The 21,186-nt window shown below is 36.0% G+C and overlaps 2 protein-coding genes and 1 long non-coding RNA gene across 6 annotated transcripts; 1 reads left to right on the top strand and 2 right to left on the bottom strand.

Annotated features, from left to right (window-relative positions):
• Positions 1–350: 350 nt before the first annotated feature.
• LOC149951565 (DNA damage-regulated autophagy modulator protein 1-like) lies at positions 351–6,309 on the top strand. The gene is made up of 6 exons (XM_090170074.1): positions 351–658; positions 2,213–2,280; positions 2,885–3,027; positions 3,564–3,741; positions 4,071–4,156; positions 5,935–6,309. The coding sequence occupies exons 1-6, from the start codon at positions 534–536 to the stop codon at positions 6,133–6,135; spliced, it is 801 nt and encodes a 266-aa protein (XP_090026200.1). The 5' UTR covers positions 351–533; the 3' UTR covers positions 6,136–6,309.
• Positions 6,310–8,705: 2,396 nt separating this feature from the next.
• On the bottom strand, positions 8,706–10,846 carry LOC149951564 (kelch-like protein 8). 4 transcript variants are annotated; one of them, XM_090170070.1, is made up of 2 exons: positions 10,687–10,846; positions 8,706–10,178 (listed from the first exon to the last, which is right to left on the bottom strand). In XM_090170070.1, the coding sequence occupies exon 2, from the start codon at positions 10,146–10,148 to the stop codon at positions 9,135–9,137; it is 1,014 nt and encodes a 337-aa protein (XP_090026196.1). In that variant the 5' UTR covers positions 10,149–10,178; positions 10,687–10,846; the 3' UTR covers positions 8,706–9,134. The 4 variants fall into 4 exon arrangements, with proteins under 4 accessions (XP_090026196.1, XP_090026198.1, XP_090026199.1 ...); XM_090170072.1 differs by lacking the exon at positions 10,687–10,846 and adding an exon at positions 10,400–10,545; XM_090170073.1 differs by lacking the exon at positions 10,687–10,846 and adding an exon at positions 10,281–10,383 and having other exon boundaries at positions 8,706–10,207.
• Positions 10,847–18,559: 7,713 nt separating this feature from the next.
• Positions 18,560–19,326, bottom strand: LOC149951563 (uncharacterized). The gene is made up of 3 exons (XR_016480025.1): positions 19,146–19,326; positions 18,820–19,064; positions 18,560–18,785 (listed from the first exon to the last, which is right to left on the bottom strand). It is a non-coding gene; the product is annotated as an uncharacterized LOC149951563 (long non-coding RNA).
• Between the last annotated feature and the right edge of the window lie 1,860 nt (positions 19,327–21,186).

Below are 21,186 nucleotides of genomic sequence, written 5' to 3'. Positions count from 1 at the left end.
AAAAGGTTTGCATTGTACTAGACTGGAATCCTTGTAATAAAACAATGAAAATAGTCATTGTTGAATAAGCGATACACCCCACTTTATCGCCAATTCCAATACGTTATACATTTGATACGTTATCAATAAATGATTAAACCAGAAACTCTTATTGCTTTTTAACGATAAGTGACGACCTACTTCAAAAAAATTCGAAGACGATATTATACCGAGACGTTAATTTTAACGTTTAGAAAGTATAGTTTGAACTGATAAAACAAAGTCAACATTTGCAAAGAAACCATCCTAATTTAATTTTTTAAATCACACGCATCCATTTATGTAACTTGATTGTCCATAATAGACTAAACGAGGTACTCTTACAGTTTCTCTAGAAGCAATCGGTGCCACATGTAGATTAGATAATTTCGCGTGTACTTGTATTATAACTCCCAAGTACCGGTAGAAAAAACTATCTGATTTAGAAGAGTCGTAAATTCAGCTTGCCAAAAGGGATATTGTTGACATCGCAGAATCGGAGGGAGGTTTTTAAAATGTTGTGCTTGCAGCCGGGATGGCTACCGGCATTAGCAGGTATCTCCCTTTTCACCGGAGCCATAGTATCTTACATCATCGGGGTCATTCAAGGTCATGTCACCCCGTATGTGCCTCTAATTAGGTATGAAAACTGTATTCGTAATAAATTTCCAATGAAAATACTCTCGCTAGAGTTACATAATTATATATTTGCTATTCCTAACTTAATCGAGGTTTAATTAGCCTTTTCAGTTTAAATAAAGTCACGTTCACAAACTGCTCAATTTTGGTTTGCTAAGCGCACGATTTTCGATTATAATACACAAAATTTCCTGTTATCCAGCCGTTTACGAGCTTTTCGCTTTACGTGACTCTATGCACACTGAAAAGGCCCTTTAAATAAAGAGCTTTGCTTCACCATTATGTGTGACTTACGAGGAGACTACCCGAGGTGATAATCACCGATTTTGTTGAAACTATAGGTGGGTACGTAGACCTTATGGTAACAAGAAATTTCAAAAAGGGAAAAGTTGCAATGGGCATTAGTTTTGCCATGACAACCGAAAATGTTTTTGACAACACAGTATGTATATTTTCCCATTGAAAATGACATGGGAATCTGAGCACTTCTAAAAAAGAATAATAATAATTCTAATTAAAATTATTAATTTTAATCAAATTCAAACAACTAAATTCTATTTTATTAATTTTGATAAAATTCATTTATTACCGTCGATTTGGCGATTAGTTGGTAAATACAACTTTTTATTTTTATATTTCACTTTTCTCTATTTTTACTGATTCTGACCAAAATTCATCAAAATATCATCAAATTAGTTTCATTTGTCAATTTTGATCTATTTTTTTGGTTTTGAAAATTTTCACAGGGGGGGGGACCCTTAGAAGCGCTCAGATTCCCATGCTATTTTCAATGGGAAAATATACGTACTGTGTTGTCAACAACATTTTCGGTTGCCATGGCAAAACTAATGCCCATTGCAACTTTAACCTTGGTGAAATTTCATGTTACCATAAGGTCTACATACCCACTTAGTTTCAACAAAATCGGTGATTATCACCTCGGGCTAAGTCTCCTCGTTAGAATGCCGGTCCTTAGGCAAAATTTCATTCCATCTACAGAGAATGGCACTAGCCACATCAAGCTATTTTAGTAAATAAACCAGGCGCTGTTATCCTACTTTCAGGATTGCCTAGAGGCTAGAGATATTTGGTTCTGGAAATATATTAAGTTAAGAGGAACCACGGCTATGGACTTCATTGCAAAGAGTGACAAAAAACGCGAATAAGTAAAATAGTCCATAATGAAAAAGATAAAAAGCTAAACCCTTAACAATTTTGAAGATATTTCGAAACTTGCCAATAGCTCGTACCAAATAGATCATCGAGTGACAAACTTAATTAAATAAAATGAAATAGCCAGAATTTCCAACAGTAGACCGGTTTCGTCCTTTTTGGTACACATCATTACCGCACGGGAAATCTGGCTTGCAACTATAAAACAGAAAAGATAGACTAAGCCTATACATTAAAAATTTCAAAACGCGTTGCGTAGCAACGGAATGGCGGAGAGTGGTGGATAATAATATGTACGAAATATAATATTAATATTTGTGTAAAATTAGTTGAACTGCTCGATATATGAACACTAATTTTTTATTTATATTTTCATTTGTAGCGAGGCAGCTGGGTACATGCCTCAAAGTGGCATATTCGCAATCTTTCTAACAGTGTCTTTCGGAGCGTGTGAGTTTTGTTTGGAATAACCTAAATATAGCCAAGTTTTCTTTAAGTGTTACTCCATAAAAGTAATACAATATCTCCATCTAGATCATAAAAATTAAAAATATCCCTCTTCACTAACCACATCACGGCTTAAAGTATACAGCGTATCCTACTCCATCTAACGATTTAAAATGTAAAAATTATTCTGCACGGAATACATTTATAAAGATTTAGACAGTCACTGTATGAGGTATTTATTTCCGAAAGGTACATATATTTTTAAACGAACGCGAAACGTCGAAAGCTACATAAGCAAAATAGGGAGATGATCCACTTGTATCTAATATTAATATTATATACCTATGTTTAATACCTATAAGACAACACTTCATTATTTATTGCGGTGCCATCTACGCCAGTTTTTCGAAAGCAGATACTATTAACCTTTTGTAGAAACGGGAGAAAAGTATATTACATTCTAAATATATTTATATTCTATGATAGTATAGATGACGCGTTAGTCACTGCGCTTGCAGGGACCGTATTACTGAAGTGGTGTAGTGTCCTATATTTTCATATAGGCCTATACATGCTTTTCATTTTCTCAATTATTTCATTTATGCAGCTTCCATGACAATATACGTTCGATATATGCTGGTCAAAGAATTGGCTTCCGAGCACTCAAAAAAAGTTCAGTATTTGAACACACTGTCGTCGGTCGTCGGGTATTTGTCGTCTCTGGGTCTCATAATAATCGCGTCATATCCGGTAAGGACTCACTTTTTTAGCATTTTACCCAAGGGTAGTATCAAGAATATATTTATTTGTACTTGGAGATATTGACTATGCTCAGACCTTGGATTAATAATAGTAATTCCTACCTGGATATATCACTTGAAAAAAACCTGACCAGCAAATGGCTTTTGCGACGGCAGTGTCGCTTCGGCGGAGTTAGCGGAGAATTTCCGAAACTCCCGTAACACATAGCCTTCTACAAGGCAGAACCGGTAACAAACACTTAGCTTACTGTTCGAGCATGAGGTGGATTGGGAGTAAGGAGCTTACTGTTCGAGCTTGAGGTGGATTGGGAGTAAAGAGCTTACTGTTCGAGCATGAGGTGGATTTGGAGTAAGGTGCTTACTGTTTGAGCATGAGGTGGATTGGGAGTAAGGTGCTTACTGTTCGAGCATGAGGGAGATTGGGAGCAACGCTTAAAGACGTCTCAACATAGTCATTCTCCTAAATAGAAATACATACAATAATTACATTATCTTTAATTACTTTTTTTTGGTGACTACTTAAAGATGACGGCTATTGAAGCCGCTCATGACGTTGGGGCGTATACGACATTCATATGCGGTGTAGTCTACTCCGCTATTCAAACGTACCTCACGTATCAGCTTTATCCGGAATTCAATGGAATATTTATATGCCGAACGAGGCTTGCCATCAGTATTTTCAGTTTTTTCTCCGTCGTTGTCAGTATCCTTTGCCTTCTAGATAAAACAGTACAATTGAAATCAAACTTCATGTTTTGCTCACGAATCTGAGAGGGTAGGCACTCGTAAACATTTTGTAGAATACCCCGAATTTCCCACAATTTTTTCCTTCAATTTCATTGTTTTAACAATATTTCTTGGTGATTTTGATTGATCTCCATAAGTTAATTATCGTGATTAAACCTACTATTGGTACACCTGACTACCCTCTCTTATGCCTCATATCGCAATTGCATTTCATTTTTCTTCGAAATGTCACTCAAAGCCTTTTTGATTTAAACGTTATGGTCGTTTTCCTTAATAGAAATAAAGTGATTGTTTTCTATGTAATGGGTCTTGGGCAGTGGAATTCTGCAGGTCACGATTACAAAAAGGACAAGAGAATGCCAGGAGATAAGGTAAATACACGAAAGCAAGAAGCTATGGTATTTGGGAGGACGTTCCTGTCTTCGAGCAGTACTAAATTAGATTTACAAAATTAGACAGACTACGTTTCGATAACAAATAAGCCCATATCTCTAACTCAAAAAGGTTTGAAAAAAAAAGATGAAAAATCCTTCCAAGAAAATGAGATAAATTATCGCTTTATTTTCTATTGTGCTAAAGTCACAGATAAAAACGTTTATCTTAAAATCATCGCTACTCTGTACTGACGAGAGAGGCCAGGGCCAGTACAACATGAGGAGCACCATGTTTCAACCCTTCTCCCAAGTGTATCTCCAGCAATAACCATGTTCTTCATTATTTTACCTTGACTCATAGGAAAAAATAAGATCCTTTTTAGCGTTTACATAGAGGGATTTAGAACAAAATTGCGCCTAGAGCCTCAAAAGAATATAATTCACAGTTGTCCCGGCCCCGCACTCGGGGGTACGTTCGAGCTGGACGCTGGGGGATAATTATTTTACCGAAAGACTGCACGCACGACACGTTTTTAAAGCATCAAATAATAACTAAGATTTCAAGATTATTGTAAGAAGTGTTTATCTTACGGGTCAAAGTGGGGGCTTTCCGGAAATACGAACCACGTGACGTCACTTCCGGTGACCTTGAAAATGGATATGACCTGATATTGGTGTCATTCGATTGGTCTCAACGTGCTCTTACCAAATATCGCTAATTTAACCTTCAAATCTGAAACAAACGGCGAATACGACTAAAAAAGGAATTTTGTCTTATACATGTAAATTTGGGAGGGGCTTGAAATAAGTTTTTTTAATCTTATACGCCTCTTGGTTTTTACTTGATCGTTAAATTAGCGATATTTGGTAAGAGAACTTTGAGACCAATCGAATGATACCAATATCAGGTCATATCAATTTTCAAGGTCACCGGAAGTAACTCCACGTGGTTCGTATTTCCGGAATGCCCCCACTTTGACCCGTAAGATAAACAGTTCTTTGTTACAAATCACTAACCTAATTAAAAAATACCTTGACCCATCATGCACCTTATCACATCGTGTACCTTATCACATGCTTATTTTGTCATGGGCTCTTGGACTATAAGGGTTACCTTCATTAACTTAAATTAAGCTTCACCAAAGAACCTAGATAGTGAGCCCCGTGGCGTAGCCGGGAGGGGTAACAGGGGGCACATGCCCCCCCGAAACGTATGGTCGTACGTACTAATACTTTTATTTTTTTACTTTTTTTTCAATGGTGTGCCCCCCGTCCTACCCGAAACAAAATCCTGGCTACGCCACTGGTGAACCTGTAGGGTCCTTGACAGTGGGTAAGCAAAGTTAGCCATAGCCTAACTACCTTGAAATTTTGAAGGGGCCCTCAAATCTTATCAACGGGGCCCAAAAAAGTTTAAATTAACGAAAACCTTTGGGTGATAAATTTTAAATTCTTTGAAATTATATTAAAACTTATTACAGTGAACTTTTGAGGATTAATCGCCATATTAAGCTAGCTTTTAGGAAATACAAAATGGGCCCTAAATGCTTCTAACAGCGTCCTAAAAATAAACGTAGAGGCCTCACTTACTTGGCCTACCAGACCCAAAAAACCTGGAGCCGCCACTGCCGAAAGATTCTGAAATATTATCCTTCGTGATCAGTAAGGGCCTCAAAACGCGTTTCGTCGATGGGCTTCAACGTTCTAAGTTACGATACTGTCCTGCTATCTTCTTACTACCTTACCTGTTTAAAATGTGCCTGCTTTTTTTGCAGGGATTTCAGGAGCTGCTGATTGCTTCAGTCGCTGAATGGTGTCTCGCCGTTTCGTTCATATTTTTCTTTTATTCATTCATCAGGGAGTTCCGAAAAGGATACGTCCAAATTCAGTCTCGTCTGTTGGTCAGGCATTTCGACGAAAACGTCAGTCTTCGGATGACGTGGAGAGACGAACACAGACCAATATTAGTCAGTTGACGCAAACTTCGAAAATTTAATTTATTTCTACGCGAAATATACATGACAGAGAACTTAAATCGTTGAAGGAAGTAAAAAAGTACTTCCATAAGCTGGTACACAAAATTTACTCATGTACATATACGGTACGAATATAGTACACACCGTTGTACCCAATAAATAAGTAAACATCAATATTGTTGTGATTATATAGCTTGTAAATACTTGAATTTTGCCACGAAAAACTTTAAATGGCTTACATAATTTACTGATCCTGTAAAAGAAAGCCGATTTCAATTAATTGGTTTTCAGCCCAAAAAAAACTTTTTATTAATATTTATATTTTTTAATTGTTAACGGTTTAAAATGGTACCGTTTTGGTCGGTACTTGAAAATCAAGTACAAACAAATTTCCTGCCATACTTTTTTTTTACCATCCACAAACTCTGCCTCCCGGACGCCTGGGATTACAGGAGTGAGCCACTACTCCCGGCTGCCATAAACTTCATATGAAAAACATTAAAAGAAAATAAAGGATTTTTTAAAATCTAAAATTCCTTACACAAAAAAATGGGAATGTCCGATAGCTCGATTTTTTATCACTCTGAGAAAATACATATATTTCACGACCTGTTGCGACATTTAGGGGTTTCATGCGTTTTCACCATAGTGCGTCTCCGCTTTATCTCTTTCACTCCGGCAGTTCCAAGAATTCTTTGACGTTTTAAAGCCTTTCTTTGCAAGTTCAAGTTTTTAGAGAATTTTTTTTATAAGTTATGTGATAGCTGACACCTCGTTGTTTTTAAATGGTGGAATTGAAGGGGTGTTCGAGAGCTACAACTCGCCTTGCTGGTAAGGTGTGCAAAATCTCTCCATGGTTAGAGCAAAAAATAACCTTCATGATTCTCAATGACATATGACGTTGTACATTTAGGATAGCCTTCTATAAAGCTGGAACTGACCTATCAGTCGAGGCCGGTGGGCGATGTTCCTTTAGCTAACTTTCTATTAATTAGGTTCGTTGAATACTTTCTTTTTCACCCCTTTCAAATTGGACAAGTGCTTTGCGTTAACGTTTAATACGAGAACGTATGGGATCTGCAATCATTCTCACAGAGGATGAGAAGCTGACATCAGATCTGTAACAATTAGTTTCGTTAACATCAGGGAATTCAGCTGGAACCCGATTAGCAACGTCTTCTTTATTTGATGTCTAATTTGAATTGGCCACATCTGAAACTTTCCCATTACTTAGCTTATTCTTGGTTAAATTACTAGCTCTCTATTTCTTCTTTTTATACGGTACTCTTTTTTATCCATAACTTATCAATCTAATAATATTTCATGAAGAAACAGTAGAAATTAATGTACAGAAGAGAAAGATATGTATAACAACAGAAATTACAAAACTACTGAACAAGGAAATGTAAAGCTGGTTAAATAAATCGAATTCCAGTAATAAAATACAGAAGTCAAATTAGAATATTATCTAGCCCGAGTTGCTAGTCATTCCGTGTAATCGGTGTACAAGCCCGTACCTTTGACTGTACTAATGAGATGATGCGTAATCTTTATCAGTGTAGAGTACGCGTAATCGGTGAATGGGCCATCTGACAGTGGTTAGCCCCTGTAACTAGACAAATCCGAAAACTTGTTCCAAAAATCAAGGAAACAACACAATGCAGTGGTCACTTCCCTGATGTATTCATTATATCTTACATATTACAGTTAAATTTGAATAAATTTTTATCACCTTGTGCATTATAACAATCTATGAAGAATTTTGTCGATGATGCCCACTTTATCTTTATTATATTAAAAACAAAATCTCAATCACCCTCCCCTTGAACATAATTATCTCACTAACCCGTAATCGCTTAGTGTGACCAAAATAAGTTAATTTTAATCATCTTGAAATTACCAAATCCCCCCTCCATCAACCTCGTACGCAGCTAGTCAAGCGTTAACGAAAATAGACAATTATAAATAAATAAAATAGCTCACGGAAATGACATAAGCGCGAACGTCTTCGCCTCGACTCGCCGTTGCAGGCAAACATCATATATTAGTATATAGGTTCCAGCAGGAATCCATAACGCTACTTGGAATGAACAACGGCTTCGATTCCCCGCTGTTGTGGCGGAAGTTCGCGGAACATAGTAGACGGAGCTTATAAGCCTTTGTTTGTCACTGAATTTGACGTCATTTAAGGCGGTATAAGCGTTCTAGCCCCTCCCACAATGTTCCGCCACAAAATACCACAGGGGATATGGGGAGATACTCATTCCAAGTAGCGTTACGGATTCCTGGTTCCAGGTATTTGACCTTTTTTTTCTGAAACAAGCCAAGAAACATTTCGACCAGTATATATTGGGCAAAATTAAGACGAGTTTGCGAAATCAATGCTCCTAATTTTCTTTTGCCAGGCTCAAGTTTTGTTTTAAATAACTAAATGGTTAATTAAAATATGGCTATGAACGATTTTAAGAAAACCTATCAAAGTTTTGATAAAAAAAAAGTGTGTCCTACCATAGTAAAAACTTATAGAACATGAAAATTAACACAAATCGCCATTTTCACAGTTTCCCCCTAATGGTTTTATTTTATACGCAACGATTTGATAGTGGTACAAAAAATTACATATTCTTAAAAGGCTTTAGATATACAATCACGTAGACAATTTAAGTTAAAAAACAAATCAGATTTGAATACCAGGGCAGTCCAAAGCGGGCTCCGTGAAACCATAATTCCAGGCCCCAAGAGATACATTATTCAAGAAGATAACCTTGGTAGAAGGGTTCCATCCCAGTAAACACAGGCTTTGTGGGTTACTGTAAATTTATAACTGCTACCAAACTCTCAACAGGGTTACCAATGGTATACAAGAAATAGGACAGTTTGGAAAAATACATACAGGCAATATAATAAATTTATAGAAACTAGTCACAAAAAAAACATTACAGCAGAATTAAATCACTATCAAACGGGTAGTATTTTAAATTTTAAAAACCAAACATGTTTCATTCAATTCGAGGCTTTTTGGCCAACTTCTTCTCACCAACCACTGTAATGAACATTGACAACAATCTGGCATTCATTTCAGGGCTGATATCCTTGAAAGATTGCGACTCTGTGACTTCACGATAGTTGTCGAGAACAAACTTTATAGTAGCCTCCTTCAAAGAATTCATGTTAAACTTCTCAGCCAACTGAATCATTTGCACGATATTATCAAATTTTATTTCTCTGAGCATCTTTCGTTCACAAATATCTTGAAGACCATCTAGCAAACAAACAGCAGCCGCTTCTGCCAAGGCGACAACAGTCTTGCTTATTTTAGGTGGAACTTTATCAGTGTAGATATAGTGCAATAAATCAGAGACTGTGTCAGCATCAAAAACGTCCACCCAATTAACACAGTTTGCTTTGCTCTCCACCATTTCATTCGTGAACATGGCACGAAAATAGTCAGATTTTGCCGCTAACATAAACTTATGACACTTAAGCTCCTTCTCCTTAGTTTTTATCACTGCGTCGCACAGAATCTCATCGTCCAACATTTTTTTCATTTGTCCATCTGATTCTACTTCATCATTGAACGTGAGCGATATGAGAATGTTTTCTGTCATAGGTAGTTCTTTGGGTAACATAGTGCAACAGACCTGATATCCATTTTTACCATACACACCGCGAGTTGATTCTAGTTTCTTTAACAATTTCTGTTCAAGGTTCAGAATTTGTACACAGCACTGGAGTCCCAGATAAAATTCTTTTTGGCCAGTTTGTCGTTCGTTGACAGTTCTACTAGCAATGACATAAAAAGAGAAATGCTTGAAAGGCTTGACAGTTGATCTGGTCATTGAGACAAGCCATTGTCGGGTTTCTCCATTTCCAACAGGAACACGTAGAGTGCGATTGAAAGTTCCTTCTTGGTTTGGGAATGTTAAATCAAATGTTATTCGAGGTATTTCAAGAGTAGTGTGGTTGGAAGCTGATGCAATTTCCATCTGGTGACTGGAATCGTGGCTGTTCATTATCAAGCTTTATTTTGAACTCCAATCTTTCTGAAAATGTTAAATTAAACAATCACACTCTGAAAATGCTCTACCTAGGGTTAATTACATAGTTTTGTTAGAGGATAAATCTTTAATTTAAATTTTGCACACCTTGGCTTTTTTGTCATAAGTTGTCTAAGACGCAGAAAATTTTTAAATTTGCCAAACCAGTCAGTAAAGGGGAAAAAACTATAGCTTACAGTAATATTCAGAAAAATGTATCATAGTACCAATGAAAAATGATAGCTTGATTACAGCGGCTCCTAGATAAATAGTCGTGAGTCCAGCTTCACAAACACCCAATACTTTTGCAACCAAGGGCAGTATAAGGAAATTATTATTGTAATTTATCTGTAGGAATACTGAACAAAGTTCATAATTTTTTTCAATTGATTAATACTGACTAGTGTGAGGTTCACTTATAATTTCACCTAATTTTATCAAAAGCTATTAAGCTTATTGATACGTTTCTTCATAGCGATTTAAAGATTAGAGTTAAGAAACTACGTCAACTCACAAAACGACATAGCTTTGCAACTAATTTCTCGACAGTTTTCCTGTCAGTCGAAATCCGTTACTGTTGATAGAAAATGGAAGTTGCATCTTCAAGGCACGGCCAACTTGGATCAGAAATTCAGAATTCTACTTTTTCATCGAGTGATTCATAATGGGAGCCTAGGGCATGTTAAATTTCGAAGAATAGACCCTTCAATAAAACATCTTCAAAATCTTTAAAATAATGGAAACTTATCACATGTACGGTATGCAACAAGTGTTCCCTTTTAAAGAGCGCCTTTTAAACACGTGGCTTGGACTTCAAAGATTACGCGTAATCCCATTAGTACAGTCAAACGTACGGCTCTGTACACCGATTACGCGGAGTGATCAGCCCCTCGTGCAATGTAATAAGATCTCTTTGGCCATTGAGCTTGCAGTTCTGCGAATTATATCGAAATTTTATCAGATCTTTATATAAACATATGTTTGATGGCGAAGTGGGCATCGAACATTCGAACTGCAAAGTCAAGACTCCACAAATTTGCAAAATGTAAAAATCTGCAATTGAAAGTCCAAGCCATATCAGGCAGAAGCTCTCAAAATCAATTCTGTTTCAAGGAGAATAATTTATCACCTTGCCTTTAATGATATATTCCATACTCATCTACAGCTAGCCCGTTGTTCTTGCTCAACGCACTTATTACAAGAAAATAAATATGTATAATTTATATAAATGTATATGCCATCAATATTTATGTTCATAATAATAATTACCACGTTTCATTATTGGTTTCCATTGAGTAAATAGACTTTTTTACATTTTTTTGCAAAATATAATTTTTCTATCTTGGTCCTTCTTGACCGCCAAGCCGACGTTAAAGAATCAGTTTTCATAATTTTTTTGCTCTCCAACAGATGGCGTGATACGATCTTCCCTAGTAAATAGCGGTTGTCTGCTAGCTGTCGCTATCATGCCATCCCCAGATTTAATCATAGATTCTATTCTAGCGTCAAATAAATAGTCACTAGAGCGTTTTTTACTGAACGCAGCCATTGTAGTTGCTCGGAGGAGAAGTCTGGGGCTGGAAACGGCGGGTGATTTGAAATGTTTGTTTACAATTTCTTTTCGTGGGTTATCAATGCAGCGGGCTATTTAAACGGAGTTCAATTTAACTGATGCCGAACGATTCAAAATTGAAATTACAAAATATAGGCCCAATGTGAGTCTAGGTGGAGTAACGACGCTATTTTCTGCCAAGGTTCGTAAAAAAGGGAACTATTATGAGTTTCCCCGAGGTTGCTCCTAAGATCTAGCGTCTGCTACAGACAAATTAAAAAGTCATAACAGCGTTTTTTCTTAGAAAAATATAATCCAACGATGCCAAAATTATATTAAAATGCGAGTATCATTATTTATAAAGTCAAATTTACGAATAACGATGAGGAAAAACTAATAGAGTCTGCTTTAGCCGCTACTTATCTAGGTTTCAAAGGTGAACCAAAGGGGGCGTAGCGATAGTTTTTGGTCGCTAATTGATGAAAGGAAAATTATCTCTATAAACGGATTTTATTGTATTGGAGGAAAGACTCCGTAAACCCAACTGTAATGTATTCCATGCATGTCTTATTTTATTTGTAGCAATTGTTAAAAACAAAATTATTTATCACCTGTTTTATTGTAATGCTGCGTTGTATCTAGGAGTAATAAACACAATCTCAATCTTTGTGTAAAATTACAGTCAATGGCCCAAAATTCCAAGATTATTAAAATCATGTAAGTGAAGTCCTATAATTAAGGCGTTGTTTTTTCCCTTTTTCTACTTTCTAAATTCAGTTTTGGAAAACTTGTATTTATATCAATTACTACTTGTGATCTATTACTTATAATACCATACCAAACTTGACTGAAGAGTCTCAAGTTTCATCAAAGCATGCCTAACTGTGATACTCAACTCATTTCACCGTCAATTAACTGTGATATAGAATTTAATTCATTAACTCTGAACTGTGATAATCGGCTGACTACTACTGGTACCTGTGTATCTCAGGACTGTTCCTCATTATCTAATTTAAATGCACAGTCAAGCTAAATGTTAACCGAATGGTCCCCATGGGCTGTATGGCTTTTCGCCCTAGCCCTTCCCAAACTCTAGAGAAAAAAAAAGTATTAGTAGGAAGATGCTAGCTCTTGACTGTATAGATTAATAAATTAGTAATTTGGGACGGCAAAATAATTCTTATTAGAACTAGGGCTCATATAGGGCAATTACTCCTATGCCCCATTCGGCCAGTCCAATATTGAAAAAAAAAAAGTGACATCTTTCAAGTATTTGTTCTAAATGAACTATCAAACATATATAATATCCTTCTACATGGCAACCTAGGTGGCAACAGTCATTGTTTCACAAGCTTGCAAATACACTTTTCTAAGAGAATGTAGCTCTCATCATGGAACAGTAGCGATGAAAGCAGTAGCCAGACCAAACATAAATTTGGATATTGAGAATGAAGTGAAGTGATGATTTGTCCATGGCCTACACCTAAATTACCAGGAAAGAGAGTCCATGCTGATTTTGCAGGCCTGGTTGAAAACAAATACATAAATAATAATACATACAATAATTGTGGATGCACCTACAAAATGGATCGTATTAGGGGTAAAACAAACTACATTCACAGAAGCTGTGATTCGCTTACTACACCAATATATAGCACGTTTTGGTATAATGACAATGCTGGTTACCAAAAACTGAACTTGGTTTTTCAAGTAAATCATTCCCAGATTTTACATCCAAAATTGGAATTATACATCTCCGGACAGCACCCTATCACCCAGCTAGCAACGGTCAAGCGGAAAGAACTGTCCGTACTGTCAAAACCACCCTCAAGAAAATTGGTGGTGGAACCATTGAAAGCATCGATTGTTTAAATCATAGGTTAAATATTTTCAAAACCGGAGATCACGACACATGACTAACACGAGTAGTGATGTAAAATACCCGGGTATTTATAACGCAGGGTAAATACCTTAGGTACTTACCCGGGTAAATACCCAGGTGTTTATAAACACCTTTAATTTCTTTGTTAAATATTTTTTAATTTATTCAATTAAGAATACGGTAATTGAAAAACCCACAAACACATCAAGTTATTCTCATATTAAATATTAATTATTGTTTTTTTACTTTTTTTGCAAATTTTACATAGTAATATTACATATGAGATTAAATATTATTTATTCATTATCTGGATGATCACTTGAAAGTTAAGTCTCTGCTGCCCCTGGCTCTCCTCAGACTCCTCATCATGACTATTTTATTACCCGGCTTAACACTAACAGTAACATGAGCAATTAAAGATTTTATTCATTTCATGTGGGCCATTAAAACATTTCCTGATATACTTTGTCATTTTGTTGACATTAGAATGTTTGTATTCCTTACAGCAATATATATGAAAGCAACACCTTTATTTTTATCTTTGAATAACTCCCAGGCTAGAAATAAAATTGACTAATATAAAACTGCTTTTAAAAATGTAGTTTGCCCAAATTGCCCTACCTAATAAGCCCAAACCAAGCAAAAGATGTAGACAAGGAGGATAACAGATAGCTCCACTCGACCCGATACTAACTAACGCCCTAATCATAAAAACCCTAGTTTTGGGTATTTACCCGTGAATGGGGTAAATACCCGGGTAAATACCTATTTAAAAATACCCTACCCACTGGGTATTTACCCGACTTACATCACTAAACACGAGTTTTACTAAATATTCACCAAACACCCAACCATACAGGGAAATCGCCAGTGGGTAAGACTTGACTTGATTTATGTTTTCCAAAAAGGTAACAGGATAATACAAAACCATCACATTCGGATAACCCAACAGTGATCCTGAATTCTCCCAATAAGAATAATCAATCCAACTTCAAACTGAAATATCAAATATCTGACCCAATATATGCCAAAAAATTTGGAAAATTAAAAAAAAATAGTATGAAGGCTTCATAATAAACAAATATCCAACGTCATTTTAACCAAATCAGAAGAGGCACGATGGAGGCTAGTCACAAACAAGTCTGTGTTAAACCACAACAAGGACACATCCTGCAGTTTATTGAGGATACTTCTACACCTATGATACGAGCCCAATTGAACACTCCACAAGTTCAATTAAACGTTTCTCAAGTCCACATAAACCCTTCACAAAGCCAAATAAAATTTCCCGTAGTTCCACAAACATCAATACGGCAGGGCACAATCCAGTCTCGTCTTAAATTCATATCATCAACAGCCTCTCAAGCTAACGACAAGGCCCAAACAGAGCCAGACATATATGCCGCATCTCCCTTAACCACTTCTCAACCGGCCCGAGATAAAAGAAACCATCACCTTAAAGACATTAATGCATTTAAATTACCTACCTGTGTATAAAAAAAAGAGGAAAGAGTGTTGTTATATTATACACATGCATGGTTGAGGGGGTAAAAGGGATGTGTTGGGGGGACAAAAAGAATTAAGATGAAACCATGTAAGTTCCAGGGGATAACATCCTTTAATATGATTTAGGCTCCGCTACATTAATCAAACACAAATACCACATCTTCGGATAATTTTAGTACAAGAACTTTCAAGCAAAATTACATGCGAATCTACAAATAAACATACATGTCAACCAACATTTGATACTATTAAACATGCTTAAAATGTTACTTAAGAGTTCTTCAGAATACATTCCTCAAGCAGCTAAAGGTGAAATTCAAAATGAAATAGTCCAAATACAAAAACTCAAGGTTACCATAAACAATTTGCCGCCAAACAAAAACTCACAGCAACAAGTAGACTCACTAAGACAATCCTCATTGAAATTTCTACAAAAGCCTTACCTGAAACTAGTGAGGCAGAAAAACAAGCGGCGTTATTCCTGTTAGATTTAGTTAAGAATTATAAGAGTAAATGCTCAACAAACACTGTACGACTATGTGCCATATGGAACTTTGACTCACCTAAAATGGTTTGCTCAAGCTTCTGCATGTCTAAGATGACTCTGAAAAAATATGTTGTAAAAATTGATGGTGAAAGAGTAGTAACAAAAGCCATCAAAGAAAGAGTTGTGTTTGAAGCAAATAAATTGGATCCACATGAAACCTTTCTATCTTTAATAATCGATGAGATGTCCATTAAACCAGTGTTAATATACGATGAGAAGCTGGACCAAATTTTTTGATTAAAAGATACTACAAAACACATAGCAGATATAATATAGATCCTTCTGCTGATGAAATTGAGCTTCCAAAGCAAACTTTTGTAGCAAATCAACTGTTGTGCTTTTTGATTCATGGGCTTTCGTTGTCTTGCCCCTTACAAAAAAATCAATAGAAACCATTTGTTTTTTACACATTGGTAACAATTAGTTGGTTCCACTTGTATTTTTGGACCATTCCCATTTGTTTCCACATTGGTATTGTTGATGGATTAAATTGGTTTGTTATGGGTTCTAAATGGGATATTTTGTTTTCCCAATTGTAGAATTTATTTTTCCAATTGGTTTTGTTTATTGTATTTAAATGGGATATTTGGATTTTCCAATTGTAGAGTTTATTGTTTTCCTTATTGGTTCTAAATGGGATATTTCATTATTCCAATTGTAGAATTTTTTTTCCAATTGTGTTTTTTTTTAAATGGGATATTTAGATTTTCCAATTGTAGTGTAGGGGTTTATAGTGGTCCAATTGGAGGTTTATAGTGGTTCCAATTGGAGGTTTATAGTGGTTCCAATTGGAGGTTTATAGTGGTTCCAATTGAAGGTTTATAGTGGTTCCAATTGAAGGTTTATAGTGGTTCCAATTGGAGGTTTATAGTGGTTCCAATTGGAGGTTTATAGTGGTTCCAATTGGAGGTTTATAGTGGTTCCAATTGGAGGTTTATAGTGGTTCCAATTGCATTTTTACAGTTCAAATTGGTGTTATATCAAAAAACCAGTTTGTTAACACAGTTACGCGAATTGTACACGTGTCGTGACACCCCAGTTTCATGTTACGTGGTTTTGGTACTCACACTGGAATTAAACATTACATAGTGTAATAAATGATCCACAACTATAATGATAACATCATAGTTAAATAGTTATTGAACTGAGTCACACTTTGCCGATAACATTATATTTTTACAGTTTACAGTAATGAATATGACTGTTACAATTCAAGAAATGTAATTAGGGAGACAATTCGATTGGTTACTGTTTACATTTACCTTTAAGACGGATGCATTTGCATGGAAATATTAAAGAGAAATTTTATTACAGTCAGTTTAGTTGGATGATAAAGCAATTCTGAGGAGACAATAAAAGAAAAAAAAGTTTGGTATTTGTTGGATAAATTAATTTTACTTGCAGCAATTATGTCTGAAAAAGTATGGCAGTGGGCTATCACTAACCCAGGGCTGTAGCTAGCATTTTCACTAAATTGACATTTAAAATTACATTGAAATATAATAGGTGATTTAAATCAATAATTAGAGCCCATTAGGTTTCCAAATGGAACCCTAAAGAAAACCCAGTTGCAGTCAGAGCCCATTGAGTTCCAATCGAAACCATTAGAACCCATTTGGTTTACAAACAAACTTTAACTGATACCATTCGCAGTCTGGAAACTTCCATCAGGAACCATTCTGAGCTTGGTGACTTCCATCAAGTACCATTGGAGTTCATTTGATTTCCAAATGGTACCAACGGTGCCCATTAGAACACCATAGACCCCATTGAATTAACAGTTGTCCCATATGGAACCCATTAGATACCACCAGGAAACCAAATGGAACCACTAGGTAATGTAATGGTACCACTTAATTTTTTCTTAAGGGATTGGATCCAACCTCCAGGTTGTTGGTCTCAATTGGGATAATATTTGAGGCAAAAGTATGAAATGGTTTAAATGAGTCTAGTGGTCATTATCACTCCAATTGGGGACCTTTTCATATCTAATTAGTTCCAATTGTGTTGCGCATACTCCAATTGGAATTTTCATTATAACAAGTTGGTTTCAGTTAAGGTCAGATTGGTACCAATTGTAAATTTAATCTCCAAGTGTTCCCTAATTGGCCTCTAACATATCCGAATTGGTGCAAATACAGTCCCAATTTGAATTTGATTGGTTTCCAATGTTTTTTTTTTTCGTAAGGGACAACAAACCAGGAGCCTTTTCGTTTCAAAACAACTCACGGAAGGTGATCTCTATTTATTAACTTTTATGCTTGTTTGTCAAATTGAAGATTGTGGGTTTTTGATTATACGACTGTTCACAGACTATCATAAGACCAATTTTGCAATGATGGGGAAACTTGCAGGAGTTTTTAGTACAAAAATTCCACATAAAAAATGTCAGAAACAAATTGCTCGATATTGAAATGGAAGAAGGATCTACAGAGATTTCTGGGAAGTATGTTACTGAGCTATATGAACTTCAAAAAGATGAGCCAGTTAAGGCAGTTAAAAATTTGACAAGTGCATGTGTTTACCCTAACAATTTGGAAAAGTAGAAAGTAAACCGGGGCGATTATTGTATTTTCAGCTTCAGTCAGGTCAAGGCTACCAAATTTAAGACTGCAGGACCAACGATAAAATACATGGAGATCTTCAAAAATTGTTCGATATACACAATTCTCGTAATAGGCATTTTTCTAACGAATCTAGAATCCCAAACTAGGGACATTGTTTACCTATTTATAATGAAAGGCTTCTTTGGCTGGAAACTACTTTCCAAGAATATCTGGATCGGATAATAAAAGTTTAATAGCAATTAATTTTGACCAATGAGACTTACCAAGCAATCAATTTAACAACTGAATTAACTGCATTGTGTATTAAGTTCTTATTAGGACATGGATAAGAAAGAAAGTTAGAGTGATACTGTAGAAATATTTTTGGTATTCTTTGACCAATGTCTGGAGGAATTGGCAAGCTCGATTCCAGAGCAGTTGTTTTTGCCTTCGAAAACATACACAAAAAAGGAACTCTCTCTTCATCAGTCAGCTCATCAAACGTAGTGGCTGACTATACAGATGCGATACGAGACCTTCTGAAACCTCAGGCAATCAAAAGCATTTTCTTTACTGAAACCTTAGGCAATCAAAAGCATTTTCTTTACTGAAACCTTGTTCACAGGATATAATGTAAATTACATCACTTCCCACTCTGTGATGAAAAATTCACCAACAACATAACAGAAGTTAGTTCATTAACCGCACGTTTCTGGCTTTGACAATCTGGAGCTTAGCTCGTGACTCACCATCACGAGATTTAATTTCCATGGTTACCTTTCCAAAATGCAAGGTTATAAGAATTTGCCATTTTGGGGTTCCCTTATTGTATGTTCCTTGTGAAACATGGAAATTTTTTCTATAGAAATGTTATAAAGAGGCATACTTATGAGTAATTATGTAACATATGGTTACCTTCGTACAATGCGCATATACATACATTTACAGTTCTCAATGAGTATTCAATAACATATCTTTAGCCAGAGCTTGAGCTGTGTCCAGTATTTTATTGCTCTTGTTCAGATCATCTAAAACTAATAGCAGAAAGTCTGTCCGAAATTGATCCCGCCTTTCTTGATAACATAACTCGAATTAACTGGCACAATTTCGGCTAAATATGAAAAAGTGAAAGAGCTTCTATATAGTTTACCTTTAGTTTCGACTAAATTTATTTTCGTTTTCGCGTTCCCTACCTTACCTCAACATGTATTTTTCCGAGTGATTCATTGTGGCAAATTGACGTTGGTTCTATACATTATAGAGAAAAATTTCCACGAACCTTCCACTGGTCCAAAACTAGTTTATTAATTGCTTGGACTAGTTTTTCAATTAAAAAACTGGGGTTCACTGGTCCGTAGCGACTAGTTTAATAATTCACTTTTTTATGGGAATTGAGGCGGGACCAAATAAAAAATTCAAGCTTTCGTCCAATTTCTACTCCAACATTTTTCTTTCTAACACAATAAACGTCACTCTAGAGAGTCTAGACTAAGATGAAGGGCTTACGAAGTTACCAGCAGCCTTTAGTCGTGGTATTAAGTTACAATGAATAATGACATAAAACAACACGCGGCGCGATTCACGATTCGAGCTTTCTCGAATTAAATAAAAAATAATTCTTCAATGGGACCAGTAGAAAAAAATGAAGGTAAGGGTCACTGGTCCTAAGGACTAGTTTATTTTTGTAGACAATAGGGGTCACTAATCCTAAGGACTAATTTGAAAAAAAATTCTTATTTCCAAGACTGATTCACCACGGACTGTAAATTTTAGAGGACGAGTAAAGCGTTGCCTTCCCCTGTAGAATTCTGGTTTCCCCGTGCATCAATCACTTCGAAATAGAGAGAGAGAGTCCGTCAAGGTCATTTGTACCAGGCATAGAGCTAGTCCCCCCCCCCCCCCCCCCCCCACGCATGTTATATCTGGCCGACCGAAAGACGAGCGCTTTAGTTAATGACCTTGAGCGACTTCCGTCAGCCTGATTCAAGGTTAGTAAATTTTAGGCCATAAAAGGTTTCCTCGATACGCTGTGGTTGCTAAGGGTTAAGGTTGGTAACTTCGTTGCTAACGAACATCGTGATGTCACTGAGATGAGATCCTATTGAAAATCAATGGGATCTCATCTTAGTGACGTCAGCAACAGACGAATTTTGGAGGCAATCCAAAAATTCTTTCAAACCGTTTCTCGATGGAGACCCCGTTGCAACCGTACTACTTTTCTTTTAAAAATCACGTGGTTTCGCGAAAATTAGCATTCGTTTTCTTATTGGATAGAAAAAAAAACAAGCGTCGTCTACTACTATTAATGCTCAAGAAATATCATGACAAGCATGGCCAAAGCTACGAAATCGAGCGAGAGCAAGCCTTTTTGTATGAAGTCATATTGACTTTTGCTAATCGCCCATATACTTAACGTCATCAAATTGTATCGATAATGCACGCCAAACCGGAAAAAACCTAATTAAAACACAAAATTAGAGTAGAGAGCACTATAATATAGTACAAGCGTCAGCTATGAAATAGTAGGGAGCACTTCAATGTAGTAAGGAGTAATAAAATATAGTAGGGAGCACTATATATATATATATATATATATATATATAGTAGAAAACGTATCTCTAACGTATTAAAACATTCTTCTATAATAAAGTAGAAAAAATCACTATAATATAGTAGAACTTTTCTACAATATTATAAATAAATTTTCTACTATATTTATAGTGCCCCTACTTCATTATAGAGCTCCCTACGACATACTGTGCTCCCTATTATTTTATAGCTGACGTTTGTACTATATTATAGTGCTCTCTACTCTAATTTAGTGATTTAATTAGGGTTTTTTTTTCGATTTGGCGTGCCATATCGCTACAATTTGATGACGTTAAGTATGTGGGGGATTAGCCAATGTAGCAGCGACTTACGACAAAGAATGGTATGTGGCTCACGTTTGCGAAGCAGTTGAGGCTAGGTTGAGGAAGAAA

This window comes from Leiobunum rupestre, chromosome 3 (assembly GCF_980474605.1).
Source record: "Leiobunum rupestre chromosome 3, qqLeiRupe1.1.hap1, whole genome shotgun sequence".
Classification (NCBI taxonomy): Eukaryota; Metazoa; Arthropoda; class Arachnida; order Opiliones; family Sclerosomatidae; genus Leiobunum; species Leiobunum rupestre.
Note: the sequence above shows the minus strand (reverse complement) of the source record. Positions and strands in the feature narration are given on the sequence as shown.

What these genes read in the sequence shown, in the direction of transcription:
- LOC149951565 (XM_090170074.1), top strand. Translation starts at nt 534, where the DNA reads ATGTTGTGCTTGCAGCCGGGATGGCTACCGGCATTAGCAGGTATCTCC. An exon ending in CCGTATGTGCCTCTAATTAG is followed by an intron (nt 659 to 2,212) that starts GTATGAAAACTG and finishes TTTCATTTGTAG; the next exon opens with CGAGGCAGCTGGGTACATGC. An exon ending in TTTTTTCTCCGTCGTTGTCA is followed by an intron (nt 3,742 to 4,070) that starts GTATCCTTTGCC and finishes ATAGAAATAAAG; the next exon opens with TGATTGTTTTCTATGTAATG.
- LOC149951564 (XM_090170070.1), bottom strand. Translation starts at nt 10,148, where the DNA reads ATGAACAGCCACGATTCCAGTCACCAGATGGAAATTGCATCAGCTTCC.